This window comes from Plasmopara halstedii, assembly GCF_900000015.1.
Source record: "Plasmopara halstedii genome assembly, contig: Scaffold_1548, whole genome shotgun sequence".
Classification (NCBI taxonomy): Eukaryota; Oomycota; class Peronosporomycetes; order Peronosporales; family Peronosporaceae; genus Plasmopara; species Plasmopara halstedii.
This window is the reverse complement of record NW_020188460.1, coordinates 199,109-210,602: the sequence shown is the minus strand read 5'-3', so window position 1 is coordinate 210,602 and position 11,494 is coordinate 199,109. Positions and strand designations below refer to the sequence as shown.

Below are 11,494 nucleotides of genomic sequence, written 5' to 3'. Positions count from 1 at the left end.
GACGTACAGCTCTGTGAGTTGCCACTACTGGTGGCCCAAGCTGTACAAATGGACGAGCACATATGCACGCACTTGTGAGACGTGTCAAAGGGTGAAACCCTTCTCCGAACGCGGCGGCGCCGCTGTACAGTTTACCTGTGTTGGCAGTTCATGACTTTGAACTTTGTGTTTGGCCTGCCGAAGGACTCGGCGGGCAACACGGGTTGGTGGTCTTCGTCAACCGTTTGAGCAAGATGGCTCATCTTGCGGCAGTGTCAGTGACCATCGATGGTGTGGGTACAGCGACTCTTTTTGTGGATTGTGTCTTCTGACAATTGGACATCCTGAGTCAATTGTCTCTGACAGAGATCCACGATTCATTGGAAAATTTTGATCTACAATCTTCAAGGTGCTGGGCACCAAGTTGACTATGTCAACAGCGGACCATCCGCAGACCGATGGTCAAACTCAGCGCGTAAATCGCGCCTTCGAAGACGCCGAAGCGCTGGAGCGCCATACTACCACTTGTGTAGTTCGCTCTGAACAATGCAGTGCATGCGCCTACCAGCTACACGCAGTTCTACGCGAATGAGCTTGTTAATCCTCGCGTCCCGCTGACGCCACCATCCCATGGCTCAGAGCTTGGTGAGCGAGGAATAGCCGAGTGGCTAGCTGATATCAGCCCCCTCACTGTGCGTAAAGAAGTCGATGACTTCCTGTTTACCAGACTGAGTACGTTCGCGATGCGATGGCTGAAAGCCAAAACATGCAGAAATGATATGCAGACGGAAGAGGCAGAAGAAATGTTGAAAGCTAGTGACCTTACTACACATGCAGTCTCTGCTGTCTTTCAGACAAAGCTCCGTCCACGTTTTTTACATTTTAAGGTCGTGGCCAAGCGAGAGCTTGCGTATACGCTAAACCTTCCGAGAAGGATGCGCATCCACCCGGTGTTTTACGTGGGCTCGCTGAAGCCGTACGGGATCCGGCGCAAGAGAACGCGGAAGCGTTGGAGCCGGGGCGGCGTCCCCCAAAGGCGCTCTGCCACCCAGAAGATGAACCAGCAGCCTCTAACTGCTGCTACTGTGCCTCGTCGAGGCGATTAGTAGTAATACCACTTCGCCCTGAAGTCGAGAGGTCGATAAACGGACACGGTGTCCGCAAGGTTCGAGCAAGGCTCACGTCGCGCCGTTGGCGCGCCTCGCCCTCCTCTTATTCCTATCCTGAGAAAGGAGTATCCAACTCGTAGTCGACTACGTCCGAGTCCTCGACGAGGAAATCCGTCGCCAGTAGCGGGCGCGGTGTGCGGCGCCCGTTTGCCGAGGACTTGGGATCTGCTTCTCTTGAGGTCGCGGACGTACTGTTTGGAGTTGCACCACGTGCAGGAGACGAAGAAGGGCTCTGCCCGCGAAGGCTCTCGGAACTAGCGAGGCTGGGTGTTTTTCGTGTCATAGGCACATGGCTCATTGAGCAGAGACTGCGTGAAGAAGTTCCTGGGGGCGAAACGGGGTCTTAGACACGCGAGCCTCGTACGAGGCGACAGTCAAATATAGATTGTGCGCAATTTTGATAGGGGGAGTGTAATGGGTAACACATACCTTGGTATGAAAGGGTAGGTGACACAAGATGGTGTGACCGTATAGAGTTGTGGATTACACAAAACGGTGTAATCACACGATGTTGTGGCTACACCGTAACAAGAGGCCAGGACTGCCAGTAGTTATCCATATTAATTAGGTAATATTATTAAAAAAAGTATAAGCTACAGATCAAGATATAGGCGGCTCTGCCGCAAACAAAACAAATAAGTACAGTTTCAATTCTAAACGGAAGAGTGCATGTACCTTGGGTTAAGGTTTAGGGTACTCTTGGAGATATTCGCTACACTCATATTGGTTCCAGTAAAGAATGTAAGGTCGGTGACCTTAGCAAGCTTCCTCTAAGCAAAGAGCTACGGCAGCCCCGCCGCACTTTTAGTTAACGTAAATGCACTCCTCGTTCTAGTGCAAGCTTTGGTATCTATAAAAATGAAGCATGGTTAGTCGCACCTTGTTCAGTGCCGTTAACTTAGTGAATGGAAATTACCAGCTTTCCATAAATAACAGTGACTTTGCTCTCACTGCGGTGTGTACGCCGGACATGAATTTCCGAGGGGGGTCCTAGGAGCAGAACAAATAATGGCACGTAGGCCACTAGTACCACACAATTACTTTCTAGGGTTACATCATTAAAACAGTGTGACATATATCAATTATCGCTTTGGCCAATATTTTGTTATATACAGATAATGCTTCGATTTGAATAGGCGAAAGTACTGGGTTTGTGAGTATCTGGCTTCACGATGGCCTTTGGGCCTATCATCTGTGCACTGTTAGCGCGGACTCTAACCTCCTATGTTTCTTATGAGTATTGCGCGTAAAAACCCCGTTGCTCGTAAATTCCTCATTCAATTAAAAATGCAATGTTGGGCGTGCAGGCATGTTTTTTTTCATTTATTCTGCATCCAAACCATCTATAACATTAAAAGTGCTATGTTTTGAGAATGCCGCTCGGTGAAATTGATAACTATATACAGCTTATCATCTACAACAGTAAAATCCTGCTTAATGTATCGCGTGATGATGATAGCCAACTTGTCCTACGGACCTCTTCTTATTAAAAGCCATCACTTTAATATTGTACCTACTAAACTTTACATCAGCACTGAATCATGATACTATGAATCGGTGGTAGACACAATACTTTTAGTACCACTCTGACCCGAAAATGAATAGTGTAAAGGAGAACTTACTCTGTAACAGTATGTTTTATATACAGTTTCGCATTTGTCATTCATCCGTACGCATGTTACCTGCGATTGCAATCCTCACAATAGGCAATCGAGGCGTCCTGAGACATTTGAGTAGGCAAAAATGAAGGTTTAATCCTTCTGGTTTTAAAATACAGTATCTCATCGCTAAGAGTTATGAGCACAAAACACTTTTTGCGGTCTGTAAATGTGCTCTTGATCACTCTGCTGATTGCACTGAAATGCTATGACACCATTTAATGTGCATGTGCACATCCCAATGATTCCCTCGGACTAATATTGAGGCTCAAAGTGCAATGATGATGTGATATGATGGAGTATCGTACCTGATTAGTACTTGGCACAAATGATACTCCGTAAAGGAGAAGTCCACGGGTACGGTGACTGCTAGCATCGCAACTCTTGATGTGAAATTTACTGTTATAGGAGGTATATATATAATCATCTTGGCTGGTTTGATTTTAAGTCATTTTTCAGTTTGACCAAGTGTAAGTACTTAGTATTCCAAAGGCCATCGATTTGGCAATTGGGGGACGATCGGTGAGCCCATTTGATGTAGAAAACTCTTCCCTTTTAGCACAAGATGCGAAGATGGCCATAAGGTTGGCCCTGCTACAGATGCATCATCAGCGCGTTGAGCGCGAGAATAGACACTTAGGCGCAGTGCCTCCGTACTCAGCCACATGATGGTTGCGAGTATTCGCACCATCAAATTCGTCATAGCGCTGGCCACCCGTCAAGTACAAGCAGAATCGGTAGATTATTTTCAGGAGTTGAAAACTTTCGTAGCTGAGATGGCGGCCGATCCTCTTCCACACCCATCCAATAACTTTTAAGGAGGCAGTGAGTGTCGCATTGAGGCGGAACACAACGTCTAATCTGCAAGGGTCGGTTGGGAGATTTAGGGTGATAAGTTTATGAGCACATGAAAGGTTATGTGTCTTAGGTCAAAGCCTAGGTTGAGAAGGAAAATAGAGTGGTCTTTTAGCGGCTCAGCAGTGCTGTGGTGCGAGCAGGTGGCTCAAATGAATTAGTACCAAGTATTTACCCCCTGTGTATGTCTCGGTTTCAAATATACAGGCTTGAGCTTCCACCCAGATCCATTGCGGGAACAATTTCAAGGAGGCACAACGCGACCAACTTGGAAGATTTGAGTTTAATTGTCATTTGGGCGGTCAGAACCAATGAAATATTACTTAATAGAACGACTCTCTTACCAGCCGAGATAAAGCTCTCAATCCGTGTAATTCATTGTTGATAAAATCAACGTCATAGGACATTGTGAAGCCGTGAATAGACCTACTAACTAGCCAGACAATTAAGACTACTTTTCAAAAGGGACATTTAGCGTAATTAGAGTATTAGTCTAAAAACCTTTCAAGCTCGATATGTCCTCTTGATGTAGCAGAGCTGACTAGACACCTAAAGGCACCTATTTCTGCTCCTGGTTAGAGCGTACTAACCCAGCCTCTTTGCGTTTGCTAGCGTCAAAATTTTTTGAGTCAAAACTTTCATTGTGAAAATTCTATTGCGGTACAATTCCCGTTGCACCGAATCTTAAGCGGTTTAGTACTGACGCAATTATATAATTTCCAATCAGAGCGGTCACAGTGACTTTCTGAGACCTGACCTGACACCTCCAGACTCATCTGGCGATATATGACCCAGCCAGTTCCCAAGGAGGAGGCGCTAAGTATGTTCGGCCTCTCCTCTGCACGAGCTCGCTGTGATATTTGCAGAAACCTCGGTGTAAGCGCGTCGTTTGATTTGCTGCTTTTATGGGAAATTGATAGTTCTGAGTTTATAGTAGAGGCGGAAATGTTTCCCCCGATATGACCCGAATATATGGCACTCGCCTTGTCGTGTAAATAGAACAATGGTTGATAAACGATGAGCACCACCGCATGAAATACCGTTCGACATGCTTGACGAAGGCATTTTTGTGCTCGATCTACTGTTATATTCACTAAATTACATTAAGTTACGTTGTCTTCGTCATGACTGTAACATGAACTTTAACATTGTCTATGTTTACCTACAAAAAGCGAAAAACAGTGACGACGGGTGCTTTACAGCTATAATATTCTGAATGACAAAATGTCAGCCTAAAAAGTTGACACACGAGGCGAAGGGAGATTAAATGAGAATACGTTGCAGAGGACGACTATAGTTTTTATCTTGCAAAAAACAATAAAGATAATCAAATGTGACAGGTTCATTTAGCCCCCTTAAACACGAATAAAAAGCGAATGGCAACTGCTGTCTCCACCGACGCAGCGATGGCTGCAAGCTTTTCGGAGCTCAACACTGCCATAAAGGGTGAACATTACTCTCGTGCTGTGGATATCTGCAACAAAAGCAAGTCAACGCAGTCAATCACAGGGAAAACGCTATCTGACTTTGTTGTGATTGACATCTCACAGTTCGATCCAAATTCCCTGATGATATGGATGCTGTCAAGGTCAAGTGCTTAGCGCTCATTCGCATGGAAAAAGTGAGTGTAATTTTATCCGAAACTGTATGAGAAGGCGTTGGTTCACGTTTGCTGCTACTGTTCTCTCTTTAGTTCGACAAAGCCCTGGAACTTGCTGTCAAGTATGAATACCTCGATACGGAAAAAGCCTATTGTCTCTATCGCCTAAAACAGGATGCTGAAGCGCTGAAAACTATAGAGGGAAGAGACATTCAGTCGCTGAGCACTGAAATGTTGCATTTGGCGGCTCAATTGGTACGAATCTACAAATCGAAGGCAAAAGATTTACTAAATCTAGAGCGCTTAAATCATGATAAATGTAGTATTTTCGTAATGAGATGTACGATCAGAGCATTCGAATTTACGAGCTGCTGCTCTCACAAGCCAAGGAAGTGAGTTAAAGCTTTAACTTATTCACTGTAGACACGTTCACGATATCCATCTATATCACTATGTAGAACGACAATCTTCTCGAACTTCGGACAAATTTGCTGGCGGCTTACGCAAGCGCAAGTCGAAGCAAGGAACTAAAAAGTCGTCAGATTCCGGTACGTTAATCTTTGGAAATCATGATATCATTGTTTGATCACATTGTCTACTTGACACAGGTTGACGAAGGCTTTGAAGTGGCGTACAACAAGTCATTTGTGTTCATTCAATTGCAAGATTGGGATAAAGCAGAGGAATTATTGCTGACTGCAGAACGTGTGATTTTTTATTAATGACCCAATGTTGTAATTGGAACTGGTCGTACTTTATTTATCATACGTAATTAATGATAGGATTTGGCCGTGACGCTCTTGAGGCCGACGGTATTTCGGGATCCGAGGCTGAGGAGGAAATGGCTATCATCAAAACGCAATTAGCATATGTCAAGCAGATGCGCGGTAATTTGGACGAAGCACTTTCAGACTACCGCGATATCCTAAAGTCAAAGTTGGTTCTTTAAATGTTAATGTATATACTCAGTTTGCTGACGATCTAGCTGTGGCATGCTTTTCCAGGTTACGCAACCGTGCGGTGGGTCTCGTGGCATCGAACAACATAGTGACTATTCGCAAAGACCGTGATGTGCTGGACTCATTAAAGCGGTTAAAGAGCATTGATACGTATATGCTGACGGAGAAACTGAATCCAGCACAACGAGAGGCCATTCTTACAAATCGAGCGCTGTTACTTTGCCTTTCGAATAAGGTGCGCCCTAATTTGTAATGTTAGTTTGCGTACGTAAAACGCTGTAACTTTCTTTCGATGCACTAGACGGAAGAATGTCGTGAAAGCTTAGAGAAATTAAAAAAGCAATTTCCGATGTCAAAATCAATTGCTGATATCGTGGTCTTGCTAGCAATCAATGACCAGTCGCCTACAGTTGCGATTGAGCAGCTTCAGGTCGGAGCAACGAATTTTAATTTGCACATCACAAATCTTTGTAATGATTCAGATCTCTTAGAATGACGCCAGCGTCGGCGGTCGTCTTGGCCTCGCGCACGTATACATGGTCGAAGGTCATGTACTGAAGGCTGCCGAGTGTATTCGCTCGATCGACCAACTGGCGCACACTCCCGGCACGGTTGCCACCCTTGTCGCTATGTACGAGCAAGTGGGCGATTCAGCCTCGGCGCAGGCCGTGCTGGAGAGCGCACTAGCTTATCACAAAACCCTCGACTACAAGTCGGAGTACGCAATGAAAATTCGTGAGGGCGATTGCTGGTACAAGATTCAAAAGAAGCAGTATCGCGAAGCCACCGACGCGTACATGGAACTGCTTGAAGGTGTGACTGCTGGTGCAATGGATCGTGACCTTCGCCTTCGCTCTATAGCCTCGCTTGTTGTCGCTCTGTAAGCTGCTTAAACAGATTGTTCTATCACTTCAGTCTACAACATGGTGTATACTTTGGACACAGGTCGTATTATGATGCCGAGGCTGCAGAAGCAAGATGTGCAATGCTTCCAGCTGTCAAGGAGAGCAGCATGGATGCGAGTGAGTTGGAATCGCGGGCTCCGCGCTCAATTCGTTTGGCTACCAAATTTACAGATACTGGCGACAAAAGAAATGAGTACGTATCAAATATTATATTAAATAATTTTGCCTTAGCTAAACTTCAATTTAAAAGACGCAAGGTTGCCGCGAAGAGCCCGGAAGCTATCGCTCGCAAGCGTGCAAAGCGTAGGGAAGCGCATCTAGCTAATTTACGAGCTCGTCCGGATTACAACGCGTTTATTGGACTTGTGAATCCGGACCCTGAGCGCTGGATTCCGCGCAAGCAGCGCTCGCACGGCAAGCGTGGCCGTCGTGGTCGCAACCGCTTTGTCGGTGCTCAGGGAGCCGGCATGGGCACAGAGAAAGATGCTATCAAGCTTGATGCTGCCGCTCGTGCTGCTCGCAAAGCCGAGTCGGACAAGCCCACAGCCGTCCTAGTGACTAGCAGCTCTGGTATTCGCAAGTCCAAGAAGAAAAAACGCAGATAGATGTGGTTGCTGGGCTGTAACCATCCCGTTTTGTCAATAAAAAATCTCTACAGCATGGGGTTCTGTACGTCTCTTTGTTATTCGCTACCTTTATTACTTAACCAACACCACTATATGCTGCTACCTTTCTTCAAGTGCTGACTCAAATACTTCTTGATCCTGGATGAGTTGATTGGCAAAATCGCTATTCACCCTTTAGACCGTTGTGATGCTAGGCGCCTTCTCCCGCAGATAGTAAAGTTTAGCGCGGCGCACACGTTTTTTGCCTTTATGGATGAACGATTTCTGCAATAGCTTGACACTTTGCAAAAGCGGTGAGCACAGAAAGATCTTCTGCTCGAAGCCGTAGCCCCCAATGTGCTACACTCACGAAAACAGTTGACAAAGAATCAGTTTTACGGTGACAGCTTTCATACAGTCAAAGAGGAGTAGATAACACACGTTACGAATGACGAAAGAACTACCCGTGCCGCGATTTCGTCGCGCCAACACGACGCCCTTCACACGTTGTACGCGGCTGCTTGTACGACTCAATAGGTAATGCACCTCAACTGAGTCGCCTGGATTAAAATCTACAATGTTTTTTCCTTCCGAGGCCTTGGCTACGGCTTCCGCCTCCAGCTGTTGCAGCAGCGATGCCGCGCGTTTAGTAGGAATCTTAAGCTTGGTCCGCTTGGGATTATCGGTTGCGGGCATCTCGGAATTTGGCGCTTTTGTAGAAAAAAACGAAGCCGACGCGGTTAGAAACGATGAATGGCGTGGTCCCGTTGCGCCCACGACACGCATGAAATTCTTAACCACTGTTGCGAGCATCGTTTCTGCGTTTTGTTTAAAGGTGACCAGCACATGACTTGCGTGGTACACATGAGGTGTTCAAGATGTAATTTTGGAAAGTCATGTGGCAATGTATCAATCGCGCACCCTGGCACAAGTAACAAAGTCTGAGTCGTCCTGCACAGCCTCATGAACGCTACCCACAAGATATATGCAAGAACTGAAAATTGCGCCATGAAGCACTTAGCAACATAAAATAAATTCCAACTGGCTAAAAGGATGTGTGTCAAGCTCGCTTTTTTAGGTCGTTATATCGATGCCAACAAGTAATATACGTTGCTTTTGGTATTAAATCTCGTTGTTAGAATTTCTTCCGCTTTTAGTCCCGTCACAGGTACACGTCAAAAGATCGTGCTCTTGCGGATTCCTTTTCTATTTAGATCCACAAATGGCGACAAACTTGGGAACTTGGCCCAAATTGATCAAGTTGTCGTGGTCGAAGTGCAGCAGCACCTCCTGAAGTAATGCAGCAAGCCCCCACCCACACGACTTGGTTGTATCATCTGGGCTGTATAAGTGGCCGTTCTCTCAAGCAACACATGCTAATTCGAACATTTTGATCGCTATGCAGATAGTTCTCATTGCCAGCCTTTCAACCGGCCTTATCTATAATCAGATGCACACGTATGGTGAACGTGTACATGTGATCATAACCAACGTCTAATTCAATTTCGTGGATGTATGTGCGGATGTGTGCAAAATAGAATAATGACCGCAGTTGTCTGGCGCACAAGAAGCGTGCAGAGCTTTTAACTGAATGGTCGTTGGATTGAGACCATCAAGTGCTATCAAAACTTGCTGCATTTGACATTAAGATTTTTCGCATTTTTGAAGCTGCCGTAAACATCTGTCTTTGGTACAGATACACGTCAGAAGAACGTGCTATGTCAATTTCATATTCATTTGATTTCACCGAAAGTGGCCAACTCGGCTAAGGGGTCCAAAACGAGTAAACTGCATCGGGCATATATTCAAGCATAACTATTGATACGCAGAGCTAGCGTTTCAACATATCATATCTGAAGCTTGCTAGACTTAAACGTACATATAGCGGTTGTGCGCATGCGCTTAAAGCTATTCACGAGTAGCATTAATTTTACTTTTTCGTGCGTGATTGGAAGCCGACCGCAGCGCATGTAAGTAGCACTTGTTGCCAGAACTTATTTTGTGTTCTTTCGAGCGTAAGTCACATTGAAAGTGTTTTTTCTTTCTAACCCGAATGGCGCTATAAGCCACTGAAAAATTCATGGCTTCCACGGCAGACCAAAATGAGCTTAAATCGGTGCGGTAGCCACGGTGTCTTCCGACAAGAACGACTTCAGTGACTCTGGAGCCCCGAGGCTATGCTACACAGGTATGCTCACTAGATGCCACACATAAATGGCATCAAGATATTTTCCAAGAATAACACATTCTCGATGCCAAGGATCACTGCTGCACGAGTCAGCCACTTCGAGCCCATTTCATACGGTGGAGCATCTCACTAGAGCCAAGGAAGACGTCTAAATTGTTACCAACGAGCTAGACCAGTTTCAACAAGCCGTCTATAAGAGCAAAATTAATGCAGCATTTGACGCCGTCGCTCCGAGTTTCATCATTTTGACCTTATATGGTAGTCGCCCGTCACACTGCGGCCATCCTCGACCCGAGAGTTTCTCGAAAGGCCGTACTAACGCCTACAGTCACCACTACTCAGGTACAGCAGCGGCTGGGTAATTCCTACGGGCCATGACTCTGTTCCTTACTCTGTATCTCCTATAACCTAGGAATTTTAGATTGACATATACATGAAATGTGGATCATTATCAGCAGCATACGACTGCCAAGCGCTTAAACGCTTCCTCCGGTGTGGGTTCATTAATCTCAAGGGTTTCACTTACGCCACGAGAGCTAATCTCAATCGCTTTCGATCGCCAATTACTTCGTGGATCATGCTTTTCAAGCCACAATATACCTAAAATCAGGTCAAACCTCTTACATTCTCGAGGACAGTGAACACCTCCTTCAAGTTGAAATCTTTCAACTTCAGTTGTAAATTAACCGTAATATTCTTTGCGGTGACCATCGCACCAGTGGCCAACTTCACTGAGATAAAGCCATTGCTTCTATTAAGTGCATTCAAAAGCGCTGAAAGATGAAGTTACGCGACGTACCAGACTCTAAACAGACAACCATAGCCCATCACACTCGCTATGATCACGGTGAGACCACTTCGACTCGTGTCGTTAACGAACGACAACGACATTTCAAGGGCCGAACTCTCGTGATTAATATTATCACAACACTCACAAGAGCTTTTCATTGATCCAGTAGACCACCCAGCATTTAATGGGTTCCGGTGTTCTCCGAACACCTCGTAATACTGCCCCACCTGTCTCGAAACCACAACGACGAGAACCGTATTGGAAGGTTCGAATATCACGTGGATAATCACGGCGGATGTGACCAAATTGTTGACATCCATAACAGCGATATTGCTTCCTACATACAGTCACCACGCTGAGATATATTGGTTCTGGAGTTTCAATAGTAGTAGTCACTGCTTCCATCGGATTGACAAATGGACCACGCTTGACATTGGCAATAGTTCTCACGCAATGCAATCATATTTGCATCTTCCAGAGTCGTCGGGCTCCGGAGAAAGACTTCAGTCTTGGGAGGACCATAAGTGGGTCCCTACATAAACACAGTGACCATCGCAGCATCTGGCAGTGGTTCGCTTGCCATACTGACACGAAGCTCACGGAGATTCTGTACGTAGTCATACAATGTGCTCTTGTCTTGACGACACAATAACTTCGACCGTTGTCGAAATCCCAGCGTCAATTATATGGCTCTTTTCAACTCTTGCGATGTGGCAAAGTAGCCGGGGCGGTTGACTTCCATTACATCGCCCAATCTTCGATGGCTCAAATTCGAGACGACCGCAG

At 45.7% G+C, this 11,494-nt stretch overlaps 3 protein-coding genes across 3 annotated transcripts; 1 reads left to right on the top strand and 2 right to left on the bottom strand.

Moving 5' to 3' along the window:
* Nucleotides 1-2,935: 2,935 nt before the first annotated feature.
* On the bottom strand, nt 2,936-3,387 carry PHALS_01410 (uncharacterized protein; the record flags this gene model as incomplete). The annotated part of the gene is made up of 3 exons (XM_024715792.1): nt 2,936-3,061; nt 3,126-3,205; nt 3,285-3,387. The coding sequence occupies 3 exons, from the start codon at nt 3,385-3,387 to the stop codon at nt 2,936-2,938; spliced, it is 309 nt and encodes a 102-aa protein (XP_024581454.1).
* A 1,650-nt stretch (nt 3,388-5,037) lies between these two features.
* On the top strand, nt 5,038-7,730 carry PHALS_01409 (signal recognition; the record flags this gene model as incomplete). Its single annotated transcript, XM_024715790.1, has 12 exons — nt 5,038-5,146; nt 5,212-5,282; nt 5,355-5,516; nt 5,585-5,653; nt 5,720-5,809; nt 5,870-5,966; nt 6,044-6,197; nt 6,266-6,455; nt 6,522-6,650; nt 6,712-7,100; nt 7,166-7,318; nt 7,376-7,730. The coding sequence occupies 12 exons, from the start codon at nt 5,038-5,040 to the stop codon at nt 7,728-7,730; spliced, it is 1,968 nt and encodes a 655-aa protein (XP_024581453.1).
* A 195-nt stretch (nt 7,731-7,925) lies between these two features.
* Nucleotides 7,926-8,543, bottom strand: PHALS_01408 (ribosomal protein l19; the record flags this gene model as incomplete). Its single annotated transcript, XM_024715789.1, has 2 exons — nt 7,926-8,090; nt 8,172-8,543. The coding sequence occupies 2 exons, from the start codon at nt 8,541-8,543 to the stop codon at nt 7,926-7,928; spliced, it is 537 nt and encodes a 178-aa protein (XP_024581452.1).
* Between the last annotated feature and the right edge of the window lie 2,951 nt (nt 8,544-11,494).